A 27,947-nucleotide genomic window follows, 5' to 3' on the forward strand; every position below is an offset into this window, starting at 1 on the left:
CCTTAAGGAGGGAGAGCATAAGTTTCCACTCCTTAATTGTGGACTGTGTATAATAACTTCCTTCCAAAGAGTACACTATGAAAAGCTATAAGAACAATTCATGAATACAGATGCACTCCTCATGAACAAACTAACAGCAACCCGAATGTAGACTTGTTGAAAAAAAGATCATCATTACCAGATTGGTGTTATCCCAGGAATTATTTTAATATTACTAAAAATACTAATAAAATTTACTACATTAAGAGACTATAGGAGAGAAAAAACACGTGATCATATAAATAGATCAATAAAACACATTTGATAGAATTCAACATCCTTTCCTAATAAGAATTTTTAGAGAACTAGAAATAAAAGGAAATCATTAACCTCTAGATCATTAAATCATTAACCTCAATCGTTAACTATGGAAGGCAGATTAGCAGTTGCCAAGGCCTAGGTGACAGGGGTAGGGGTGGGGTTGGGGTGAGGAGGGATTGATTGCAAAGGAACATGAAGGAACATATTGGGATGATGGAAGTGTTTTATATTATGGTGATGGTGGAGGTTACACAACTCTATGCATTAGTCAAAAATAAAATTAGTATTTTCGTGTTCTTTGGATATATACTCAGAAGTGGGATAGTTGGAGATATATGCACGCCTATGTTCATTGCAGCATTATTTACAATTGCCAAGATATGGAAACAACCTAAGTGCCCATCAACAGATGAATGGATAAAGAAGATGTGGTATATATACACAATGGAATACTTCTCAGCGATAAAAAAATGAAATCTTGCCATTTGCAACAACATGGATGGACCTTAAGGGTATTACACTTTGTGAAATGTAAGATGGAGAAAGACAAATAGTGTATGATTTCACTCATATGTGAAATATAAAAAACAAACCAAAAAAACAAGAAACAAAATAAATGAACAAAGCAAACATATAGATACAGAGAACAGAGTAGTAGTTACCAGAAGGGAAGTGGGAGAGTGTGAAATGGATAAAGGGGGTTAACTGTATGGTGAAAGATGGAAACTAAATTTTTGGTGGTGGGCACACTGCAGTGTATACAGAAGTAGAAATATAATGTCATACATATGAAGCATGTAATGTTATAAACCAATGTTTCTTCAATAAAAAATGAATGTAAAAAAAATCATTAAATTGCTCACTTAAAATTGGCGAAATTTACTTTACATATATTTTACTTCAATAAAGCTGACAAAACCAGAAAAGGAACTATTAACTTGATAAAGGACATCTACAAAAACAAAAACTGACAAAAATTATAAAACTTCTGTGTGTTAACTCATTTTATCTCCTGCTACAGCAACCACTTCCATATTGCCTTTAATGAGTTTATTTACCAGTTACTTTCAGGAGCTGCCTCTCCTGGGGCTGTATCTTCTACCTCTCCCTTCCTGGAACCCATGCGGGCCAGGGTTACCTGCATGAGCCCACTTGCACTTATGCATGTGAAACCTAAAAATACATCTTGGCCAACGGGGTAAAAAAAAAAAGTATCAATCAGTGCTTCCCTCCTTCTTCCTACAGCTGAACAGTTTTGAGATGTTTTTGCTAGTGCTGTGAGTCCACCTGCCAGGTGGGCTCCAGGGGGAGCCTGAGGGTGTCCAGGAGACCCCTTCAGGGTGGACTCACAGTACCAGGCACTCCCCCAGCCCACCTGGCTTGTTGTTTCCATCAGGGGACTGGAGAAGTGGCTCTCAGCACTGACCTCTCTCCAGAATCACTTTCTTCACTGGTCAAAAAACCCTGGAAAATGTGTAACACCCAGTCGAGGATGAAGATGAGCAGGCCTTTCAGAAGGGGGTCGGTGGGAGGGAGGTGCTGCTGGAGGCCAGGTCACCATGCACACTGGTGTTGCCAGTCCTGGCCATCTCCCCGGAGGGGACAGCCTCCCCACCACGTGGGCTCCAGGCCAGAAGGAAAAAATGTGGAACGCTTCATGAATTTGTGTGTCATCCTTGTGCAGGGGCCATGCTAATCTTCTCTGTATCGTTCCAATTTTAGTATATGTGCTGCCAAAGCCAGCACAGCATTGTTCTTAAAGGCAAAATATGAATCAGTCCAAACGGTCTTCCACAGAAAAACAAAGATTCATTCATTGTATAAATATGAAATGGATTATTATGCAAGAGAAAAAAATGAAGGAATAGCAGCTGCATGCATTGGCATTTATGAAGTTCAAAAAAAGAGTCACAGAAAAAAACATGCTATAGGATTTTATTCATATAGCACTAAATGTGATAAATCTAAATACTAAATTGTTTATGTAGTAATATGTAGTAAAAGTATAAAGTAAAAGCAAGAGAATAAATAATATAAATTTTTAGACCATGAGTACATCTAGATTGAAGAAAGGAAGGAGAGATCAGTGAGGAGCATACATGGGGCTCTGAGCTGCTAATATTCTATTCTAATATGATTAACAAGTACTCATTAATTTGTTATTGGTTAAATTGACATACCTCCCTTTTGTAAATATGCTGTATTTCATAATAAAAAATGTGATTGTGAAGAAAAATAGCTTTAGGGTTGGCGGTTTGCTCAGAGGTAGACTCTGTGAGATGTAGACTTGCTTCTCTAGAGTAGAGGAAATCATTTACAATATTTATGGTCATTTGGATATAATCCCTTCCAGGGACCTAACTACACTGCACTCCAATACCCATTTCTACCTCACCCATGCTCAGTAGTGTCTCCACAAAGTTAGAATAGTGTACACAAACCCGATGGAAACGGAAAAATATGTTTTTAGCTGAGAAATAACCCATAGCCTTGAGGCCATGGGAAAGCCTGTGAAAGCACCCTCCTAAACAGTGGGAGGCAATGGATGCCTTGTATAGATAGATCAATGGTAGCTATTGCTTCTCAGAGAATTTTTCTCCATTCTACCTCTCCTCTCTCCATTGTGAACTTCAAAGATATCACCTCATTCCCTCAGTCCCACTGGCTGCCGTACACCTGGATTTTACTTCTTGCTCTGCCACTTAGGGTTGAAAATTTGTTTATGTGCTCTACCTGGCTTCTCCCCAGGGTGCAGCTTCTTATATTATTCCTTTATCTGCATTTCTTGCACTGCCCATGAACAAGTAATGCTCTGGCCCAAGGCCAGAACCTGCCCTGGTCTTTCATGAGGGATAAAGGTGCATATATACCAGCTTTAGCTTAGGTCTTTTAACTGCATATGCATATCATTTTTGTGATGCAAAAAACAACTAACCTGGATGGAGCTGAGTACAAAGATTGGTCCAACTGCAATATCAAAACAATAAAGTTAATATTAAAACTATAAAGAATTTTTCTAGGATATGTATCTCTAAGTGAAATTATTGGATGAACCAAAAGCAAGAAAAAAACTTTAAATACAGAAATTATAATGCCTTTTTGTACAAATCAGAATTTCTCTAAAATCTGTAGCTTTTTACATTGGCAAATAAATGGATATTAAATAATGTATTTCTGGTCCTAAAAGATAACTAGATCATTTTATATTCAATCCAACATTTCCTAAAATGGGATTTACTGTTCATGACCTTTTTCAATACGTTGGGATGTAAACAAAGTCATCTCTCTTTTATTTTTCAAATTGATTGCTTAAAACCTCACATGTTTTACTAGCAGTATGTGCAATGTTTCCTTTTTGAGGGCTTTAGCTTGCATTAATCAAGAAAAGGAGAATTTACTTGGTCAATTCTTCTCCTAGAATCTACCCACATGAAGAGCTAGAGAGTCTGGTTCTAATACCATGTTGTTGTTGTTATATGGAGTCACAGTTGGACTTTGGTTCTATGAGGTCTGATGGTTCCTTGCCCATTGCTGAGGTGAGGCCTTTGGTGGTTTGGATCCTTTGTGGGACAAAGGAGTATCCTTGTCTAGGGTTCCAACTTTATCGTTTCATGTGTATATATGTGTGTACACATGTGTATGCACTTTTAATGTTTCACTCACATTCTCAGCCCTTGTTCTTCCAAGTAAAATGGGACCTCCTCATAAAGGGGCACCTATTTACCAGTCTTGTGATATAGGTCCAAGACATTTCCCTTGAATAAAGCTCATTATTAGAAGTCTCCTAACATCTTTCATAAATAAATGATTATCTGGGTTTTGGTTTTGTTTTTATTTTAAGTACAAAGGGAACTTAGACACTTAGGAGTTATTCTGGAGTTGGACACCAGCTAGATTTTTATGTAATTATTTCCAACTTTTCACCATTGCTTCTCCCACAGTTAATTTGACAATTACCAGAACATGGGCAAGCACTATAAACAGGTATCAGAACAAACAAATAATTCTTGGTAAACACCCATCTACACAGTGAGTGAGGCTACAATAGAGTAGCCTAGTAGCCCTGAGTCTTCAGTATGTCCTAGGCGTCAGTTGACCTGCTTTACCCAGACAGTGGAGACTGTTAGTTAATTTTGGTTAGTTAGTTGGGTGAATAGAAATAGGTTTCTTACATGAGATCATTATACATTAAAATGACATACAGGGAGTTCCCTGGTGGCCCAGTGTTTAGGACTTGGCGCTTTTACTGCCGAGGGCCATGGTTTGATTCCCTAGTCGGGGCACTAAGATCCCACATGCTGCGTGGGGCACAGCCAAAAAAAAAGGACATATAAAGTATGACAGTACAAAAGATATCTGAACTAGGAGACTCTGTGTCCCTATATATTATCTTTCACTTAAGATGATATCACTCATCCCTGGTTAAAACAGCAGTCTTACAAATTTTTGGTTTGTATTAGTATTCAGATCATGCTTTGCACAAAGTGAGCTTGGTGTGTATTTTTTTTATAAATACTGCTTAGTCTGAAAGACTAAATCTCAAGGTGGAGAAAAAAGCGACTAGCAATGCCAGAGGAAGAAAAAATGGTGAATGTGGGTGGGGGGGTGTCAGTCCTAAGTTGAAGTCTACTAGCAGGAATAGAACAAAAGGCAATTAGCAGTGCTTGTCAACTCTTGTTCCTTCAGCGTAACATAGCTTTAGGCCTCCTTGTAAAAAATCATTAGTTGAGAATAATGAAGTGATCTTGATGTTCTATCAATTTCAGATGACAGAAGAGAAAACTTTCAGCTTTACTACTTAACTGCATGGCATTAGGTAAGTAACTCAAACTTTATGCAACTCAGTTACCTCACCTGAAAAGCAGCGCTGGCACCTTTCTCTTTGTGTGGTTGTATTCATTTAATAAATTTAAAAAGCATGGGTAAAACCCCTAGAAAATGCTAGCAGTTTATAGGTGCTCAAAAATTATAATTAATAATATTAATAAAATGATGTGTACTGAAATCTGATTTGGAGCTACCTACATTTCTCACACACTAGGTTATCAATACTAATGTGTCACAACTTGGAAGTCTCTGACAGTCCTGGACCAGTCATCTGAGTAATGCCCACAGTATTTTCTCTTTCTCAACCTTCTAGCCAAATTTGACAGCACATTGTAAGAAGGTCTTATAATGGAACTCTCCTTCACTCAAATTTAACTGAGATACCAAATAGAAGAGATATTGGCATGCCAGAGTGAAGGTGACAGAGACTCCCTTTTGCAATTAATGAATTTCCAAAGAATAAAGTAGGACCAGTTCCATCTCTTGAACCCCTCAGCCTGATCAGCAACATAAAAATAGACCTAGAATAGAAGCAGCACCCCTTTATAAAAGAGTAGCTTTATATGTCCAACCTAAAGAATTAATGCTAAATGAAATTTTGAGTTTTTATTAATATATTGCAGCTGGACATTTTTTTTTTTTTTAGGTTGCACTGTGTGACATGTGGAATCTTAGTTCCTCAACCAGGGATCAAACCCATGCCCCCTGCCTTGGGAGCACAGAGTCTTAACCACCGGACTGCCAGGGAAGTCGCATAGCTGGACATTCTAATTGCTGAATCAAGATTATATTTGCCACCTAAAGTGACCATGGAACACTCTGTTACATGAAAGTGAACAGACACTCATGAGCTCTATAAGAGTTTTCAACAAAGAGTGCAGGAAGATTACCCTGCATTAAAAATGTTTAAAGAGATGTTGGAGGAAAGAAAAAAATAAAGTTGCCTTTTATTCCTTCCAACTTTTTATAGTGGTAAAATACACATAGCATAAAATTTACCATTTTAACCATTTATAAGTGTATGGTTCAGTGGAATTAAATTCATTCATAATGATGTGCTACCATCACCACTATCAATCTCCAGAACTGCTAAAACTGAAACTTTAAACCCACTTAATAGTAACTCCCCATGCCTCCCTTCCTCCCAGCCCCTGGCAACCACTATTCTACTTTCTGTAAGTTGTCTTTTGAATTATATTTTTTTCAAATAGACTAAATGGTGGAATCATTTTCAACTGGTCACTCTTCAGTATCACATATCTTGGTTGTTTCCAAACAGGCTTTGCATTTTTTTCTATATAATGCTTTTCAAAACTTTTTCTTCTTTTTTTTTAAAGGTTAGACTTTATTACCCAGATTCTATTTTTATTTTCCAGGACATTTTTTTAAATTAATTAATTTATTTATTTATTTATTGGCTGCATTGGGTCTTCATTGCTGCACATGGGCTTTCTCTAGTTGTGGCAAGCGGGGGCTGCTCTTCATTGTGGTGTGCAAGCTCCTCATTGTGGTGGCTTCTCTTGTTGTGGAGCACGGGCTCTAGGCGCATGGGCTCCAGTAGTTGTGGCACATGGGCTCAACAGTTGTGGCTTATGGGCTCTAGAGCACAGGCTCAATAGTTGTGGTGCACGGGCTTAGTTGCTCCGCAGCATGTGGGATCTTCCTGGGGCAGGGATCGAACCCGTGTCCCCTGCATTGGCAGGCGGATTCTTAATCACTGCAACACCTAGGAAGTCTAAAAACTTTTTCTTCTTATGGAGTCAAATAAATTATTCAAAGTATAATCAACTCTAACTTAATCTAGAGAAATTTCTCTATTTCTGATCTCTTTCTGTTTAATGTACCATTAATGATTACCACAAACACTATCTTCATTTATGTACACAATCTTACATTTGTTCTGCCACTTCCCCGAAGGGATGATGGGAAGGCAAGAAATCCCTTACAAGACCAAACATTGTAGCGTTAGTGGATATGATGAGAAACTTGGACATGGTTGGAAAACCATTTGAAAGAGTGAAGGGAAAATGGAGTGGTGAAAAAGTCCCTTCAATAGTAAAGAAGTCTGGCTGAGAACAGGGATCAAAGACAGAGAGAACATTTTGCACTATAGATTCAGCAATCCTACGTCTGGATTTTGCATGGCACTCTTGATTTTTAATATTTGCCTTGTTCCTTTAGAACACTTAGTTGGCCAGACCTTGTGTCCTAAATTTGGGTTTGATGACATGCTGGTTGGCATGGTTCTGGCTTGGTAATGGCAAAACCAGCCACATATTCAGTAAAACAGCAGTAGGAACATTATCCTAAAATATGCAGAGTTTTCAGTTTGGTGAAATTGCTCACATCCAAAGGAAATTTGACTATACTTCAGGGAAAGATGGTTCTACATATTTCCTGGGGAGAGACAAGGATAGTCACCAGTATTTGATGTCATACAAATAATAGGGCATAGGCTGTGTGTGCTGTGTTGTGCTGTGTGTGTGTGTGTGTGTGTGTGTGTGTGTTTCAGACAATTTGATTCACTGCTTGCTTATTAAAAAAAAAAGCCAGAATGTGGATCATGGGAGAGACTAAATATGACAACAGCATAAAAAGAAATAAAAAGAGGGACGATTTTTAAAATGGGAAAAGGTAAATCATGTATATATACTTTAGAAATGCCTTTTGATTGTTTTAACCTCTCACTGTCTCTGTTTTTCTCACTGAATTTAGGGAAAGGGAGTAAACACCGAAACTCACCAGGAAAACACCATAAATTTCAAAGAATATGATAAATGAAAGTAGAATTAAGAAGCATGGACTAACTGAAGGGATTTTGCAGCAAGTCTATCAATAATTAAAACCACACCTTTTAAAATAACTTCTATTCTAGTTTCGCTGACTCCAAAGAACAACTTTAATGTATTTATTTTTCCTTTTATTATTTGATCCTGTACTCAGAAACTTGCACAAAGAATGAAAACCAGATTGAAGTTTTCTCCTAAAAGAAAGCCTGTTTCTAAGAGAGAAATGTACTCCAGGAAAGGCATACAGAACAGCAGCACACACTAATTCAGTCAATGAAAAAATAGATTTAAAAAGATTAAAAAACCCAAAGCACACACAACACACACAAAATATGTGATCTCCCTCCTGGACACACACAAAGTATTAAAATGTATGACCAAAGAAGTGTCCAGAGATTGAAATGAAAGTGACAGTGAAATGGTAAAAGAAAATTCAAAACATGTTGAGAAAAATTGCAAAAGATATTCAGTAGAATATATTAGAAAAATGTACTTCTCTGAATGTGTTTAAGAATTTGCTTTATCTGTCTTGCTTTATCAAAATTGGTGATATCTTGTCAAGAAATAATAAAGGGTTATCAGAAATCACAGCTTCACTTAGTTCACCATAGGGTGATGGTGTCAAAACATAGAATGGTGGCGTCAATCATCCTAATTCTATGCCAGCTATGAGAAATTGGTCCCTACAAGGATTATTAGCTTGTCCCTTGGTCTTAACTGTCAACTCTAATAATCAATAACTTTTATTTATCTTCTATTTTTTTCTCTTGACCTGCCAACTATTCATATATAATTGAGCTTTTGTAATTTTTAAAGTAAATTTTGTCTTTCACTTTAGTTTTCTCTTCATCATACTGAAACATCCTGTATCCATTCATTCCATACATCATGTCCCCTGGGTAAGCTTCCTCAAATGACATCTTCGGCTTACTTTCACATCCACAGGCAGTTTATGTTCTCAACCCTGTTCACTGGCACACCGCTTTTTGTTTGTTAGTTCGTCAATTAAGAATAGTATATGTGAGTTTCCCAAATCTAATAACTGGGCTGGCTAAAGATAAGGAATTTAAAAAGAGTCTGGAGATCAAATGTCAAAGTGGCCTGAGTTTGAAACCACAATAATGCAGCTTCATCCTCTTACTTTACCTACAGATATCATTTCCAGGCCTGTGACTCTCTGTATTTGATGGTCTTTGTCAGTGGGGATTAGCTGCCCTGTTGTACTTTGTTCCACGATGCTCTTTCAGATGACTTGGATAATTGAACTCTTGCCTTTTACTTCTTGATCCCTAGTAGTTTGTTTATGTACTGTGAAGTTGCAATAAATGTCTCAAAGTGAATTCAGAAGAAGCCAGGGGTCACTCTTAGTGTTCCTCAGTCTTAAAAGTTAGTTTTTAACGTGCACAGGAGAAGCATCATCATTTTTCTTCATCAGTTAGTTAATACATCTTCAGACTCTTGGGACTGCACTGAGAATGACAGCTCTCAGAAGTGGGTGAAAACCAAAACAAAAAAAAAGGTGATTTGGAACTATTGAATCAAGAAAACACTGATGACCCTTAAGGTATACAACACTGACTAATCATTGCCAATGGGATCAAAATTAGTGACGATGAAAGCCTGCTGAGAAGTGGACGTGAAAGAAACTCCATTCTCCTGATTACCATATAATGCACTGAAGAGTAAGGAAGAAAGTGGTGATTTTTAAAAATTCTGTTAGCAGCTGCTTTTATGCAGCTACCTGCAGTAGAGGTTGATCCCTGAGAGACCTGAGAAGATGATGTAGATCAGGTGCTTCCCAAACTTTAATTTGTACACTAATCACTATGGATCCCACTTAACTGCAGATTCTGAGTCAGTTGGTCAGGGGAAAGGTCAGGAATCTGTATTTCTAGCAAATTCTCAGGTGACTCCAGTACTGCTGGCATCTGTGGACCACACTTTGAGTAGCAAGGATTTAGAGCCGAAGGAATGGTACCCACTGAATGAGCAGATGGAGAGAGGAGGAAGGGATGGGACTGACAGTGAGAGAAGAGAGGACAGATGTGGGTTCTGATGAAACAAGCAAGATGTGAAAGGCTTTCCTCTTTACAGTGTAGCACCCTTTCCTCATGGCTTCTCAAGTTGTCAGAAGTTTCATAAATTCAAAACCACATAGCGTTATTTGATGTTGTTTTCCTGGAAATTTGGTGAGCGCTGACATTTGCACCTAGGGGCAGAATTGAGCATTTGACTAGATGCAGAACCAGATACAGAGAAGAACAGAAGCAGCAAGGATTTGGGAAAGGATTTTGGATTCCGAAGGATCCTGAAATTATAGAGTCAAACAAAGTTTACCTAAATCTCCTAGGGACCCAAAGGCCTTAGCTGACATCTGGATTATGCTAATATAATAATTACGATTAGTGCTTACCATATGCCAGACATCACACATTATATAAATTACCTCATTAGTCCTCACAACAACTCGATGACATAGGTATTACCCTATTTTATAAAGAAGGGATCTCAGGTTAATGGCAAGCCCAGATCCACATACTCAGTAGGTTCCAGAGTGATTATCTTAACCTTGGTCTGGCTGAGTCAAAATAATTCTCATTCTTGTTTACCAATAGACCAGAAAGCTTGAAAGGAAAGTGGGGAAAACGTGAAACCGGCAGGTTAAGAAAAAGTTGAAAAAAATGATTCAGGGAATGACAAAAAGCTCTGATCTTCATATTGTTCTGATATTTCTACCAATATCTGTTTGGACCTGAATGAACTGACATTTTGAATTTTGACAGACTACTGATGAATCATGCAGTACTACTCACTAACTTCACAGACAAATTTTAAAAGATGAAATCTAGAGGTGAGAGTTACACTGAAATACAATTCCTAAGAGGATCTTTTTTCCATTAGTCTCAATCCCCTAGCATTGCTGACATTTAAGACCACCTTTTGGAAATTCCAGAGAGAAACAGCTTAGCTGCATTCTTCTACTTGGAAGTGTGAATATAAATTGCTCTGGGTACCCTTTCTACTTAATCCTTTTTTAATTTCATCCTTTCTTTCAATTAACTTTGAGCCATCATTATGCTTGAGATGTATGAATTGGGGTTCATTTTTTTTTCCATTGTGAGTGTGAGTGCTTCAGGTCACAAAAGAGACACGGGATCCAGAATTTCTAATGAAAGATAACTTTCTTACACTACATAGTCCCTATCAGGAGAGGGCTTGTAAGGGCTTCCAGTTACTACAATTTCAAGACCATCTATGTTACAAAAAAAAAAAAAAAGGCAATGGGAGAGAATACAACAGTGCCAACCATCATGGATGAAACTATTTTTGAGTTGAGAAACTGACACTGTTGCAGTCTAATGTGGGAGGGGAGGTTCTAGGCAGGTACTTCTTAGAATTTTTCCATCATCACAGGTGTCTTCATTTAAATGTCTAAGAGCAAAAGGTCTCTATGAAAACTCAACAAGAAGTGCACAAAGACGGCTTTAGACTGAAATCTAAAGTCACAGAGAAAGCTTAGCTAATGGGCTCCAAAGAGAGCAATGGAAAATGTGAACAATTCCCCGCGATGATTCCTAATGATGATGATCCGCCTCTACTCTAACTTCCCTGGACTTGTGTTTAAGTCAAACCCAAGTCATGATTCAACACTAATCCCCTGCCAGCTTCACCAAGCAAAATCTAAACCTGCTCATCCTACCCCAATATTTCTGAGGCTTCCATTATTCCAATTTAGATTTAGTCCTCACGCATTGGGCACACCAGGAGAGATGTGGAAATGATGTATCCTGATGATGATGGCCAAGGATAACTGAAATGCCACCAGGATGAGAATATGTGGGTAGGCATGCATTTGCTTCAGAGTAACTGAAAGTTTCAATTTATAGTTGTAGAAACAAAGAAACCAGAAGTTTAAAAATGTAGTCATATGCTCCAATACATTTTTTCTAAAAATGCAGTCATGAAGTACTAGAAGTGCTTCTACTTGGTCATTTCTCCACAAAGCTCTAAGTGAATACAAATAAAATATAAATATGGAGAGAGATTTGTGCCATAATTGGTTTTGTTAAGAAAAGAGAAGCTTGAAAAAGTTGGAAGAGGCATTTAGAATTAATCCTACTGGGAATACTCTAATTTTCTCTGTATTTCTACTTCCTGGGCATCCGACACACTTTTTTCATTACAATAAACATATTTACTTTAAAACTAATCATCTGGGCTTCCTAGGTGACGCAGTGGTTAAGAATCTGCCTGCCAATGCAGGGGACACGGGTTCAATCTCTGCTTTAAGAAGATCCCACATGCCGCGGAGCAACTAAGCCCAAGCCACACAGCTATTGAGCCTGTGCTCTAGAGCCTATGAGCCACAACTACTGAGCCCGTGTGCTGCAGCTACTGAAGCCCATGCACCTAGAGCCTGTGCTCCACAACAAGAGAAGCCACCACAATGAGGAGCCTGCACACCACAGTGAAGAGCAGCCCCCGCTCGCCACAACTAGAGAAAGCCCGTGTGCAGCAATGAACACCCAACACAGCCAATTAATTAATTAATTAATTTAAAAAACCTAGTCATACTTCAACTCCAGTGGCCTCATATTTTCCCTTTCATGATTTATTTCCTTTCTTTGTGGGCAAGTAAATTATCATGGTCATAGGTACTATTATGAAATAAGAAGTAACTTGAAACACTCAAAACACACATAATGTGAAACAATGAATGTGCTTTTATTGACTTAAATCCAACTGATTCAACATCATACACTTTTAAATCATAAAAAACATTAGAAAATGATTGCATTTAGTTATTTGGATGTGGAATTCTTCATTTTCACCAATATTCTTTTTTAAAAGAGCAGAAATTGTAATTATTAGTCACAATTATTTGCGATAACTCTAAGCCAAGAATTTTGTCACAACAGAAGAAATCTCAATAATGCAATACAGAATACACCATAACCTGGAACTCTCTTGGACCTTATTAACCATCATAAATAGCAGGCAGGCCTTATTATATTGTGGTTTCACCCACATCAGAATCCTTCTAGCATGGACCTCGAGACTGGAATTATAGTAAAAAGAGAGTAAACCACTGAATTATTCTTTGTTTCTAATTTCTAAAGTATTTTGCCAACATTATTATCTGTTACACTGGAAAAACAGCTGGTGGATATTTCTAATCTTTTAACAGTTGCTTCATCATTTTCCCCTCCATTCTATTTCTTCCTCTCTATAGCAACTTAGTTCCTGGTATAGGAAGACCTTTCCAGTAGCTGGGAGGAGATGCATGACTTAAAACTGCAGAGCCAAATTGCCCTGTCCCTGGTAGATAAAGCCTACTTTATATGGATGGTGACCTGGATTCAGAAAAACTGGACGACATCTCCCCACTGCCAACCGTAAAGAAGGGGCACAGGATTGACATTAACCAGGGGCTGCTGTGACAGTGACAAGTTTGGTGACTTGAACAGTGTATGAGATTTGCTGGGCTTATTCCTGAAAACAGTAAATCATTTTTCCCTTCTTAACTGATTACATCCCCTCTGATTTATCCCAAAGGACTGAACCTTAGTAGTTGTACCTTTCAACTGCTAAGCAAATGTAGAGATGGTGCCCTTGCTGACAGACTGTGAGAAGACATGACATTTACTCCTCTTTATTCTCTTAAGATACATTCAAAGTCTGGAACGTGCTCCTTCCTCCCCCCCCCCCACACTCCCACCCCCCCGGCCCCTCTATCTCTTCCACATCCTCTACCTCACACCATGACTCTTCCCTACTTTTGTGATGAATTGCCCAATCTTTTCCATCTGACCTCACCTCTTACATTACTGCCCTGTTTTTCTTGGCCTGATTGATTCAAACCTGAGGTAGATCTCTTCCTTTACTTCAGAGTCTGGGAATGACTCCTTCCTGCCTTTCCCTGGCTACACAACTCAGGCAAAGTTACACGTCAGAGTTCTGTGACTCCAATTTTAATGGAGCTTCTATACCGTGGGATAGAATTTGGGCTCTTAGCCTTTGCCCCCCTGAGGTCCAGGGATAGGGGTGACCATGGTGACATGGTGCCCAGGCTAGGTTCAGGTGAAAGAGGGGGTCTCTGACTTTTGTGTGGCACCATAATGAAGGGTCAACAGTCATCACTTCTAAGAGATCTCTAGTAAGATCAGCTAAACTTGGGACTCTTTCTTCACAGTTATATATAGGCCCATATCATTTCTCAGATATGGGTCTTTTTCAATTCTTGTTTCTATTTCTACATACATACACACACACACACCTTAGTTGTTACCTCCTATCCCACTTTCGGCCAGATAACTTTTTTTTTGGTAGGTTTTCATTCAATGTTAACTATTGTTAGAATACCTGCTCCACTGTTTCCCTCTTTAGAGTAAATGCAGACTCACCACTCCTTATATAAAACCTCTGGGGCCAGCTGTGTTGAGGAACTCAGACTTTTTCAGATTGTTGAGTGATACTATGGTTCATATGTTGTAAATTAGACAACACCCAATAGGGTTTGTGGCTCCATATTTATTCACACTAAGTGGGATAACCAAAACCATAAATAGTTTCACATCAGTTTGTAATTGTTTTTTTTCTTTTCCAAATGAGTTTGCTACAAACTTATGAAAAGATAAGGAAAAAAAAAACAAACTTCTGTCGTGAGAGCTTTTTGTATTTTGAAAATGAGGATTAAGGACTGTTGATCTGTATTATGCTGTGCAAATTCTAGACATAATTAAAAGTGGAATGGAGTATTTTAGGAGAATTTGGCTTTTTGTTGTTAAAAATGCCTTATTTTTCCAATTTTTGAGACAGTACAGAGACAATTTTATAGGTGGTACAATGAAGGATGGAGTTATTCAAGTAAGCAGTTGAGACCAAGCCAGAAAAACGAAGCAAAACGAGTGTGGGGTGTGGGGGCTAGGAAAGGGGCAGAGGAGGAAGAAAGCCCAAATTAGATGGAACAAAGATAGAGAAAAATACTGGCTGACTGGGAATGGAACTTATTAAAAGGCAAGTGATTGAACTTTGAGGAAAAAAAGATAACCGTGAGGGCATAGTTTAAAAATATTCTTAAATATTATTTTCAAATGTACATTATAAACCCACAAACATATATCTGGGTAAAAGAAAAATATCCCAAGCCTGGTCATCCCTATTAATCGTCCTGGTTTTTAATTTTTCAGTGCTCCATTAGGAACTGTTTTCAAGGATAAGCACATAAGCCTCTTTCTCCTTGGAAGGCTGGGAGGCCAAGAAGCCTGTTGGAAGTTAGACGTTAAGGAGCTCAGAGTGCTCTAGCAATTCTTTGTTAAGAGCGGTAAATACCACGATGGAGAGGTAGGGGAAAAATTGCCAGTTCTCTAATTTCCAAATATAAGAAAACCATGGGCTTTAATTTCACATTGGGTTGGTTCTTATTCTCAAATCATTTGACACTAACTCAACTATTCCTTACATTCAAAATGTTGCTTGGGTCAAAATGTAGTCAGCCCTATGGAAAGATGTGATTAGAAGAAAAGAAACTGTTGTGCGCAAAAAGTATGAACTCCTGCCGCGTTGAGGATGGTGTTTCATTAAAGGAGAGAAGGCATTTCTTCCATTCTTCAGATCTTAAGCACGATTTTTGGGTTTCCCTCCAACTTTTTCAGACAGTGAAAATGGAACACCCCTTACCCTAAAGAACTACTATTCAATAAATTATTTCTTTTATAGGAAAAAGGGAAAATAGTCAAGGAGATACAAGAGACAGATAACCTACCAATCACAAGCTGAACTAGTCAATTACACAACTGCAAATTCAGTTTCAAGGGGAGTTTCTTCCTCATGTACAGGGGAAAAATAAAGCGTCTGCTTAAAAACAGAGACAAGGTCGAACTGGGCTGAATCCTTATCCCCAAGTACACAGTAAACATGCGTAGATTCATCACTTAAAGATATGCCACTTTTCCTATGCCAGGCCCTGGGCTAGGTCTTCGGGGCACAGAAAATGTTAATGCCATAGAGGGATTCAGATCCAACTTGGCATAACATAAAGCCGAACGAACAAAGGTTTTACACAACGTGCAAGGAACACAGCAACTGGGAAGCAAGTAAGGTTTACATCACATTTTATGGGAGCTCTCATTCCCATTTTAGCTCCTGCGTTCGTTCCCTTTAGCAAGCGCCCTTCCTAGGGGGCGCGAAAGGAGAAGAACCCAGAGAATAGAAGCGGCAGTAGGCTGGCGGGGAAAGTTAGGAAATAGAGAAAACTGGAGGGGCGGGGGGAACACCAGGTCCAAGATTGGGTCCATCCTGAGTTTGAAAAGAGAACAAAATGCCTTTCGTCACTTTTCTCCACCTTCTTCCAAATACCCCGGGGTGAGAAACTGGCGGGTCGGGAGGAGGCGTGTTACATCACTGAAAGAGAGAACCTCTCTTTGCTCCAATAGCCACAGCTCAGGAAACCCAGGAATCTACAGCTGACGCCTTCTAGAAAAGGACCCACCCCAGCTCGCTAAGAAAAGGAAACCCACGTGACGGGAGGGGGGTGGAAGCGGGAAACCAGGCGACCCCGGAGCGAGCGAGGTCAGGGGCGAGGTCCGGGCCCGGACAGCTTCGAGGAATTGCCCCGCGCAGCGGTTCGGGGGCGGAGGGCTCGCACTAGGCTCTGTGAGCGAAGCACACGAGTGTAGAGGACTCGCTGCGCGCGCACCGCGCACGGAGGGCAGAGAGAGAAGGAACCCACTCCGCGCGCACCGGGCAGGGGCGGGGCGGGCACAAGCTTCTCGCGCCGGGAGCCGGGAGCCCGGAGTCGGAGCCAGACGCCGCCCGGGTGCTGACCGCTGCCCCTCCCCGCTCGGCGCCGCCTCCTGCAGCCGGGGAGGGGCCGGGGCGGAGCGAGCGAGCGGGGCAGCGCCAGGGCGGAGCGGGCGCCGGCAGAGCGCGGCGCGGGGCCGGCGGCGAAGGTCCACGGCGGGATCGGCGTCGCTGCGGCTGCCCACGAGCCCGGTCCCCGGCCGGCCGCCCCGCAGACCTACCTTCGCGGTGCGGCGGGAACCGCGCGGAGCCCGGAGAGAGCGAGTCCCCGCGCGCGGCGGCTCGGCTGCTTCCCCCCGTGGAAGGTCGGGCTCCCGGCTCTCCGGACCCGCCTGGCGTCCTTGTCTCCGGCGGGGCGGGCCGGCTGCGGCGCCCGGGGCATGGCTTCGGCGGGCAGCGGCATGGAGGAGGTGCGCGTGTCGGTGCTGACCCCGCTGAAGCTGGTCGGGCTGGTGTGCATCTTCCTGGCGCTGTGTCTGGACCTGGGGGCCGTGTTGAGCCCGGCCTGGGTCACGGCCGACCACCAGTACTACCTGTCCCTCTGGGAGTCCTGCCGGAAACCCGCCAGCTTGGACATCTGGCACTGCGAGTCCACGCTCAGCAGCGGTGAGGGCCCGGCGCGCCGCGACCCCTGCCTTCCGCCCCGCGCCCCGCTGCCTGGACGGCTACCACCTTTACCCGCCCCCCTTCTGTGTCCCCCCACCCTAGGCCGCCCCTCCCTCCTGGCCCTTCGCGGATGCTCGGGCTCCAGCCACCTCCCCCACCTCCACTCCTCTCCTCTGCCCAGTCCCGGTCGCCAAACCCAGGGCCATGTCCCACGCCCTCTCCTCCCTTGGCCATTCCTCGGGCTCCGGAGTAACACGTTTGCTCTTTTGGGTAATTGTTATCATTGAAGGCGAGAACCATGTGGCTGTGTTGAAAATGCAACGCCTTTCACATCCCCGTTGAAAAAGACACAAGCAAAAACGCCCCAACTCCGCCAGGATGCTGTGGGTTCTCTCTGGCTTCCCCAGTTCTCTCTCAAGGAGGAATTTGCCTGAGTTTACCTCTGAGTGCCCGCGTTTCTGCCTGTTGTCCTCCACTTTATCTGGCTTTTCCCCAATGAGTTTCGCTTTGGATTTTAGTTCCTTAAATTTTTGAGGAATGTGAAGAGTTGGGAGAGGGACAGGCTTTAATTTCCTTTCCTTTTTTGGTGACACCGTCCTTGGTTGAGAGTTGCTCTTCTTGCCCACTCCAAATGCCTCCTCTATCCTCCAGATCTTTCTCTTCTGCATGAGGTACTCACAGAAGCCTGGAAAGTTGTGGCTTATTCAGCCAGCACTGGAGGCAGCAAAGGGATGGGGTGGAGGATGAAGAAGACTCTTGGTAGTCACGGAGGGCCTTTACTGCTTTACTCTCTCCTTGAGCCCCAGTTGCCTTCCCCTGCACCCCAGTTACGCCCTTAGCAGAAATCTGCCAACTTCCGATTTCTTGCTGCACACCTCTGTTCCTCGCTAATCTTGATTCCTCAGCTGCTGGTGTCAGTGCAGAGAAAGGGGAATAAAAGGCAGAGGACTAGGCTGTGATTTTACACACTTACACGCGCACCCCTGAGAAACTCATTAAATTCCTTCGTGACAGTTTCATGTCTTCTCTGGGACTATTTATAAAGCTTTACTGGAAACGTGTCAAGTTCCAGGCAAGTTGAAATAGGACAAAAAGCTATGAAAATCAGATTTACTTTTGTCTTTGGTTTCTTGTCATAAGAGAAATTAGTTCACTTGTTTTAGTTTCTTCCATAAATTTGATTGTTTACAAAAGGCTTTTTCTTTGATATTACCTCAAAATTTCCATTGAAGGATTTCGTCTTTGTTGCTTAATTCACTGTGGAAGGAACTGGTTGGCAGTGGGAGGTCAACATTTAGGTCTTTTAATTTTTTCAGGGTTGGTTGTTTACAACTAAAGATAAAATAAGTTGGTAAAATGCCTTTCTTCAGTAACCAGGGGATCCAAATAAACTTTGGAGAAAATATCTTTTCTTTCCCCTCTCCAATAGAAATGGAAATTTATGTAGGAATGCCAGCTTCCCCACGTCTCCTTAGCAACGTGAATCTTTTGCCCCTTTCTCACTGTCTCCTGAAATAATAGCCCCCTGATTGCATAAAGACTTTTCAGATAGGTTAGAGAAACGAGCTTCAGCTCCCATTTTCTTTTCAGGCCCGTATCCTTTTCTCTCGGCCAGGAATGTTGGGAATGGGGAGAAGCCAGCTCTAGTTTGTTGAGCGTCTGCAGTGTTTGCTAATCTTTCCTTAATTGCCTCCATACCCATTTATCTCTGCTTTTCTCGTCTCTAAGCAAGGAAATAGAGAGACACAAGCTTAATGCAAATATAGTGATAATAGGACTCTGCAAGGTAAGAACCAGAGGCTGGTACAGTTTCTGATTTTTTCCTCTAAAGCCCGTTATTCTACCCTCTTGCTGAAACTCATACTACAGCATTTCTTTCTTTTTGCGTTCCTGAAAATAAAATAGTTTTCATCCTAGAAAAAGTATACTTCAGAAGCAGATGGGGGTGGTGGAGATGGTTTTGTTGGAGGCTATCTGGAACAAGTTCTTGACTTTTTTTATGTAGTAGCAGTTCGTTTTCCCTCCCCAAGGTGGTGGGTGGGGAGGGTGCAGGAGGAAAGGAAACAAAATATGGAAAATTGCTCTATCTCCGCACTTTACAAAGTCTGTTTTCTTACAGCGTTCCCTGCACTTGAAGCTTCTGTCCACCAGTATTCTGAAACAAGGGGGGAACCTTGAAATGAAACGGGCAATGCTTTTCTTGCCAGTTCCAAAGGGCAGGCAGCTTTTCTCAGTCTGTTTGCTGTGTTGAATAGCAGAAAGCAGGGAGGGAAATGTCTTCCCTGAAGATTTTAAGAGATCCACTTCATTGTCTCTCGAAATGAAATTACCTCGGGAGGAACCACCAAGGACAGTTTTACTGAAGGCGCTTTACCAGCATCTTCAGGGCTTAATTAAAAACCTTTGTCTTAATTAGAACTAAAAGTGCCGTGAAGAGGCAAGCTTGTAAATACAGAAGGGAAATTTCAGGAATGTTTCAACTGATGACAATATGTCCTACTTAGGCCCAGTTCCTACAGAAACTTTACCCTTAGCCATTATTTTTAAAGCCACATTTTAATTTTGGTACCAAATATGCATCGTTTGCTGCTTATAACCTGTTTTATGGTTTTAAGCAGAACCAGAACCATGCCTTTTGTGTCCTGGTGTATTGAAGGTTGCGTCAGCACTTCTAGTACGAACCAGTAATCCGGGTGTCAGTCAACCGTAATGCTTTTCTCCCATGTCCCAATTCAGTATATGGGGGACTGTCCAGGCATTCATCTTTAAGCTATAAATTCCCAGAAAGACAAATGAAAAAATGGCTAATAGACAGTCATTCGCGGTGGAAACAGGAGAAAAAAATAAAGTATGCTTGTTAGGAAGTTTAGAATAGGTACTACTCACATAGCTGCCGGCCACAGAATTTCTAAGGATGGTTTTCCTCACTACTGATTTTGGCAGCCTTTTAATACATCTTAAATATTATTTTTAAATGGTAGTAATGTTTTAGACTTTTGCTTAGTCACATTTAGTTTTGATAACTTTTTTTCTAGGATATAATTATTAGGGTTTCACAGCCATAGCAATTACAAGAGAATCCTTAGTACAAATAGGATTACTCAAGTGTATACACAATTCTGACACCCTAAACTTGACTTCAAAGGTACTGTATAACCTCTGGGGTGATTTTATGTTTCTTCTTTAAAATTTATAAATACATAGCTATTTCATATAAATCAGATTGCTTTTTTGATGTCTGTGTTATTTATTGACTAAGCAAAATGCAAGGACATGCAGTTGGCCAAATGAACACAATTTACTGAGAGTAATTTGGGGATATAACAAATGGCATTTATCCATCTTTCCATCCACAAAATACCTGATCAAATAGTGCCTTTTTCAAGGAATACTGTTAACATTCGTGCACTGTCCTAAAAATAGCTGCATTTGTAATGAATCACTGGCAGTTTTGAAATGGCAGTGCACTGTATGCTAATAACAGGTGAATATTATTTTCAGTTGACAAGGGGTTCTTTTAAGAGTGCTTTCTATGTAGCTCAATTTTTAAAAACTGTGGTGTAAAAATCCACTTTAAAAGGCATTATAAGAAAACCTGTCTTGGGTGGTGGTTTAAGATAAACAGAACTGCCTAAACACCTGCAAATCTTAGAAAATCTGAGATATAGTGATTCTGAGTTCAGATGTGTATCATCTGTGCATATTTCCAATCCATACCTTAATTGGCAAACAGAATTTCATTGGAAAACTTCGCAATGAGATTTACTCCAGGGAAGGTTCAGCTTGTTGCTTGAAATGAGTTGATATTGATGCTTGTTTACAAATAGCTCAGCAAGCCTGGAGGTCACAACAGTTATACTCTATTCTGGCTTCCTAAAAAAGAACAGAAGTAGAACAAATGGAATTTTATTTAACATATACAGCGTAGACTGGTGGAAAATTATTCAAAGAGCAGCACTTAGCACCAAAACTTTCTTGATTAATTATCCAGAGAAAACCCAGTATAACATTTCAATATGTTCATGATGATTTTCTTTTAAGATCTCCCAAGATTCTGAAGTTCCCCAGATTGACTTTTACAAAGGACATTTTGATTTGTGGGCAGATATAATTCCTCTTTTGCTCACATTTGTGGAATGATTGTAATCTCCAGAGAGCCATTTAGATCAGTCTTTGTCAGCTAAGGGATTTGATGTATATGTGAGACGCCTGGCCTTTCATAAAACATTTCAAAACAAAACCAAAACAAACAAAAGCATATCTCAAGCAATAGATTTTGCCTGCTGTCAGGAATAAATTTGGAGAATCACTTTCAAGTTTCTGTTTAATAGTAAGTCCACTTAGCGAGACCGTAGAGTACTACTGGATATATTAGTGAAAAGGATTGTAGGTGCTCCAAAGTAAGCCCCTGGGTTATATTACCTAAATATCACAGTAAACTTCTATATGAACTATGGTAAATTATAACATAATCCTGTAGGAGGGCATAGTAGTGTCGTGGAGAATACATGAGGCTTTGCATTCAAACTGCCCTGAACTTGGCCACATATCAGTCATGTGACCTCATACAACTTAATGTCTTCGGATGGTTTGTCATGAAGATTCAATATACAAACATGCCTGCTCATTAGGGTTGCACTTCCTCCTTATCATATATTCAGAGAAGCAAACCCAAAGTGATAATTTTTTTCAACAATTGAGGACTTTCCTCAAGTGGTAAACTTTTTTTGCATTGAATGATGAAGTATGTTGTTAGCCTCAAATTTAAATTTTGATATGTACTACCCAGCATTTAACAGTGGTCTAGGTAAATCATGATCACAAAATTATTATCTAATAACTACCTTTTATTCAGTACTGTTCCAGGCCAGACATCTCTATTATTCCCAGTGTTGAATAAACTTGCAATATAACTAACGTTATCTCCATATATTATTGAGGAGACCAGGTATTTTTATAAGTTTACCAAGTTCTCAATCAGTGGTTGAGACAGGTTTTTTCCAAGAGTGTTCCAGTTATTCATGCTGGAAAACAAACCATCCCCAAAGTTAGTGGTGTCAAATAACAATTATTTTATTATGCTCATGACTTTTGTGGGTCAGGAATTCAGGTAGGGCATAGTGAGGATGGCTTGTCTCTGCTCCAGGATGTCTGGAGCTGGAGCTGAGGGGGATTTGAATCGCTGGAAACTAGAACATCTGGAACTGCAGGATCCTCTTCCAAACGGTTTCATGGGGTTTGACACATTGGTGGGAATGACTTGGAGGCTAGACTCAACTGGAACTGGCTTTTCTAGCATGGTGGTCTCAGGATAGTTGGACTTCTTACAAGATGAGTAGTTTTCCCGAGAGCAAGGGTCCAAAGAGAACCAGTCTCTTTCTGAACCAGCCTGGGAAATCACAAAGGAGCCATATGTACAGCCCAGATTCCAGGGAAGGAGAACAGGGCTCTACTTCTTGGTGGAGCAGTGGCAAGGTCACATTGTAGAAGAGCGTTGTAGGATAGGAAATGCTGTTGGGCTTCATTTGCAAGTATAGTCTGACACTGGAGTCTAGCTACAAATCTGCATTCTTTCTTTATTGCCTCTGAAGAACAAAGACCACTACATAGCTTCTTTCTTTAAGAACTTTGAATCAATTATATAAATAGCATTTGGCTCAGGCAAAAGCTGCCCTCAACCAACACATGGCTTTAATGATTGGTCACTTGTATGGGGCTACTCTGGATTTGAAATCAAACGAGCTCAAGAACCTAACCTGTCTACAAATAGAGAACGTTTTTCTCTATGTATATATAACCTTAGGTCATTTTTGGCTTATAGTCTCAAATGATCAAGGATCAAACTGATTAGGAATCTGGACTCTTAATTTGCTACTTCATGTTCCATGATAAACTTTTAGCCTTTTTTAGAAAGTTTTGTCTGAGTCTGATGAGGTGGTTTGTACATGAACAGTAAAATGTTAAAAATTCCATATAAGAGCCAAGTTTTGTAGTGCTAGAAAGGTATGAGAGTTGCAGAGATGTTTTTGTTTGCTTGTTTTTTCATTATCCTTCTCTTGATAAGTGCCCATACGTTGAATCACAGAATCATAGTACATTTGGAATAGAAAAGGTTTTTAAAAATAATTCTGCCCAATTAAATTTATTGCATGGATAAGAAAAATGAGGCAAGACAAAATATTAAAGACTCAATAGAGGGATTGTACTTAGCTGTAGTATTTTTGCAGGGCGGGTTTTCAAAACTTCCAGTAATATTGCAGATAACTATCTCTTGGTATTTGAAGGATTGTTGAATACTTTCATGTATAGAATTTTGGATGAAGAAGTTAAGGACTACATGTGAAACAGGTATCTACTTAGAAGATTATATATCATCCAAGATTTGATTTCCCATAGAATTTAAAGGGTCTTCAAATAGACTCATTTATGTTGATGAGTCCATTAACTTTTAGATGTTTATTGTCATCAGATTTTACACTGTTACCATGGCAAGTCTTTTCAAAATCAACATAAACTTCTTTTTCTCTAAGTTTCCCTATGATAGGGTACTTTAAAACACTGCTTGATTTTAAGTTGAAAAACACTTCCAAAAGTCTGTGGAAGCCAGCCATGTAAGTTTCTTAAATTGATTATATGCCTATAAATTTCAGTAGATCAACTTATTACTGCATTCTGGCTTTTTTTTTTTAAAGGTACACTTATTTATCACAAGACAGATTTTTCCTTAAGCAGAATTTCATCCTCACACGTCAAAGGCATGGACAGTTAAATCTTATTAGTCTTTTCAAAGTATTGGATCATCTCCCTTGAAAATTAGACAAGGACACCTTCCTTACCCTTTATTGCTCCTATATTTGTTTGGGATTTTGAGACATTAGTAAACCATCAATTTTCTGTTCTATTGTAGTCTTGCCTTTGGCACCAACGACTCCCATTAATAAAATAAAACAAAACAATAACCCCTGCAAAAATGAAGTATCCATGGCTCCCAGAAAACCAGGAAAAAAATATCTAGATCATTTTTGTCTCTACCAGCTTATTAACTGTTGTGAGATTTAAAATGATAGTTTAATGAGCCATGTTTCAACATAATATCACAAATATTGATTCTGTCTTTTCAAAATATATGCATATTAGGCAAAAAAGATGTTAAAAAAATAGAAGTTGGGACTCCGAGTCACATATTCTTTATGCATGAAAAGGCACACCCACAAAAGAACTCAAATTTCCATCCAAAGGAGTTTTATTTCTGTCATGTTTTAAGGTCCTTAAACCAAATGTTCATCATAATGCATAGTGCTTTGTGAATGCAACCTGGAGTCTTTTCCTAGCACCAGTAGGTGACTTAAAGAGAGATAGAAATGTCCCAGGAGGGTTTTACTATCTTCTTCTATGTATTGAAGGAGTTAACTTCATTGAAACATAATCATTGATTTCCTAGCAGGGAGTAGGCATTGTCCTGGTACAAAGTCAGCCAGTCATTCTGGTGGTGAGAGCAAGGTGATGAATGAAACAGTTTCTTTTAAACAAATTAATGAAATAATACAAATGTACGAAGTAATAATGGAGGAAATAAATATAAATTCACCTTCCACAGGGGAATAGAAGAAGGGCTCTCATCTAAAGAAGCTTGCTAACAGGGAACTGTTGGGGGCACTAGCTTGCCAAATTTATCCCTCCATGTTTACTAGGGGGTGTCTTAATACTGATCGTGGGTGACTGGCTGGCTGTCTTCCATCTGCTCTTTGATTATTATTAGCTACGCTTAAACCCATCACAAAAGCATTTCAGTTGCTTAGAGTCAGGTCACCCACTCCTAGTCTTGGCATGGGTTTTCTTCTCCTTTTTCCAAATAACCAAGTTTTCCAAATTGTAGCCTTCTTAGGTTTTTTCCAAAGAGTGTAGAAGGAACAATGTTTGATGTAACAAACACATCACAAGTTTATAGGTGTACTATGATTAGGAATTAATATTGAGAAATACCAGGACCCATTAGGTAATACTAGTTACCATCAAATGCTAATGAAAGCTTTCTACTGTAATACTTGGTAAGAAACAACAGTCATTAGCAATGATGGTTTCTTTCTTTTTTGTCTAAATACTGAAACATACTTTAACAGCAGGGCTTTTGCTAAGCGGTGTGTACAGTGGTTTTATTTGGGGAAAAAAACCCACTATATGTTATGGTGTTTAGATTATAAATTACATTTCCATCAAATTTTCTATAATAGGATTCTGTGAAGCAGCTAAAGTGCCCCTTTATTTATAAAGAAAAAAGTATGTGTATTCTTCAAACATCAACACAAAACAGCTCAAAAGTCTTCAGTGAAATTGTCATGGATTGAAAATTAATAACCTGTTTGGCACTCTTGAACCGCCAGAATTAGAATTGTTGCATTACGCATTTGGATGGTTACCTGGGGTCATTTATGTGCTTAAAATCAGGTTGGCGCTATACTTTTGACACATTTTTTATCCATAAATGGGCCTAAACATTTAAGACTTAAATCATATTGTTGCCAACTTGATTAACATGAGTTTTAAAGTAGGTGCTTCTCTGACATTCCACTTGACTTTATGCAGCCTGGTGCACACAATGTCTATACTGTTTGTCATTTTAGGAAAGACACATAGTTGTTTGCCATAAATATTTGTTTGCATGTGAAGAAAGTTTGGATATTAGTGTTTGAAAAAAGAGATGGTCATTTTAATTATTGAAGTTAGAATCCGGATTCTTCTTTCGGCTGCTTTTTTGTGTGTCTGTATCCCATGGAACAGTGGAAAATTAATGCAATGCTGACGGATTTAGGTCAGGATGCAACTTAGCCAAGAAAACAAAGTTTAAACTCCCTCAATAATGGTTCCGGTTTTCCACTTCATCTGCCTCATGCAGACTAACTTTAGGGAGAACTTGTGGATGGCTTGTGAGACAATGTCAAGATGACAGGAAAGATTACTCTTCTAGGTTGAGTAGTGAATGATTTTGATTGCAGTTACGAATATCATTTTGGTTAACCTTCTTTTGGATAATTCAAATGTAGAAATATAAGTGCCTGTCTGGCAAATTTCGGTGTGATTATAAAAGTTATTAATATCAATATTTTACTTTGTGATGAGAATTATAGGAATAGTAATAATCATGCATTAAAACATTAGAATACACTTGGGGAAGTACTGCCCACTCCTGCTGTGGGAGTTGAATTTATAAGGTTAAAAATCTGTTTCTTCATTGCTTTTTAATTATATCTAATTTCCTAGAAGTGACAATTGTGTGCTCAGGGATTTACATACAGCAGAACTAATCTCAGCGTATAAACAATACCTACAGAGGTAAATAAATTAGCCAGTGTTTGATGAGTTAAAGGTTTTGAAATGAGACGAGCAGAGGAAAGCTTTAGGCACTTGTGTGGTACACTGACCTTGGCTCAAAAGTGTGGAAATGTATCATCATTTAGATTTTGCCTTTCCTGAAAATTGGAAGTAAATTTTGACCATGAATTCCCCAAGGGAATGTGAATTCTCTAATTTGGCAGTTATAATGTGGCCCATAGAATTTTCATAATGCAGTAGCAATTTCAGGCCAGTCTCATGTATTAGACTGTAAAGTAAGTCAGCACAATTTTGCAGAACACTAAAGCATTTATAGACATTGGAAACTCTGGCACCAGCTAATAAAAATACCTTGAAAGAGGATTTGAATTTAGTTCCTGAGTTGCATATTAATGTTGGACTTGATGTTATGGCATAAGGACTGCCCAATTTTTAATTCTGTAACTGCAGGGGAAAGTATAACATTGTGTGTGTGTGTGTGTGTGTTTGTGTTATATTTATTTTTATTGTTTTTTTTTCTTTTATTTATTTTTGTTAGAGAAAGCTGTCATAGGGAAGCACACACTTATCTTTAGCCTTGTCTTTTGTAGGTGTAGTTCCAATGCCTCTGGTGTGTGACTGTGTCAGTTTTGTCAAAATATTCTAAAGTAGAACCTGACATATACTATGGGAGCCTCATTTCAGGTTTCACTTCCAGATCCCAAACATCCCTCCCAGTGCATTTGAGACCTAACCAGTTTATGGACCAAGGTTGTGCATTATTTCCTCAAAACCGATGATAACTTGTTCTCTCACTTCTTAGAAACCAAACTCAGATTTCAAATCAGCTGGCCCAACATTGAACAATGACTAATTTTAATTGTGCAGAGCACTGCAGTTTGTAAAACAGAACCATGGCCACTGATGTTCTGCAGAGCTGGTTTACGTTCACTGCTCCACTGCGGTATCAGTATATCATTTATAGAAATGTATAAAACTAATGCAGAGTAATAAATCTCTAAGGACTCAACACTTCATCTGATTAAATACTGTGAGGGCTATAAAATTAGGGAACTAAGATTGATATAGAAATTAACCAATTATGCGATCTTAAAATAGATGTTTTTTTTTTTTTAAGAAATGGAGCTGAAAATTGAGAATTTTACACCACTTTAATTTCTTTTGCAAACACTGAATATGGAATAGCAAGTATTTGTGGCATGCAAGCCTCCTCATGGAAAAAAACAATTCGCATATAGTTTTCTGGTCATTTACTATAGTATTAATTTAAAATTGCCCAAGTCCTATAGTATA

At 39.6% G+C, this 27,947-nt stretch overlaps 1 protein-coding gene and 1 non-coding gene across 2 annotated transcripts in view; one reads left to right on the plus strand and one right to left on the minus strand.

Annotated features, from left to right (window-relative positions):
• Nucleotides 1-1,939: 1,939 nt before the first annotated feature.
• Nucleotides 1,940-2,046, minus strand: LOC130842814 (U6 spliceosomal RNA). The gene has a single exon (XR_009050587.1). It is a non-coding gene; the product is annotated as a U6 spliceosomal RNA (small nuclear RNA).
• A 14,786-nt stretch (nucleotides 2,047-16,832) lies between these two features.
• Nucleotides 16,833-27,947, plus strand: part of TMEM47 (transmembrane protein 47) — a 28,199-nt gene continuing 17,084 nt past the window's right edge. Inside the window, exon 1 of the mRNA XM_057719157.1 lies at nucleotides 16,833-17,324. Coding sequence (XP_057575140.1) covers nucleotides 17,099-17,324 — 226 coding nt within the window. The 5' untranslated portion in view covers nucleotides 16,833-17,098. The remainder of the gene's footprint in view (nucleotides 17,325-27,947) is intronic.

Source organism: Hippopotamus amphibius, chromosome X (genome assembly GCF_030028045.1).
Source record: "Hippopotamus amphibius kiboko isolate mHipAmp2 chromosome X, mHipAmp2.hap2, whole genome shotgun sequence".
NCBI classification, from domain to species: Eukaryota; Metazoa; Chordata; class Mammalia; order Artiodactyla; family Hippopotamidae; genus Hippopotamus; species Hippopotamus amphibius.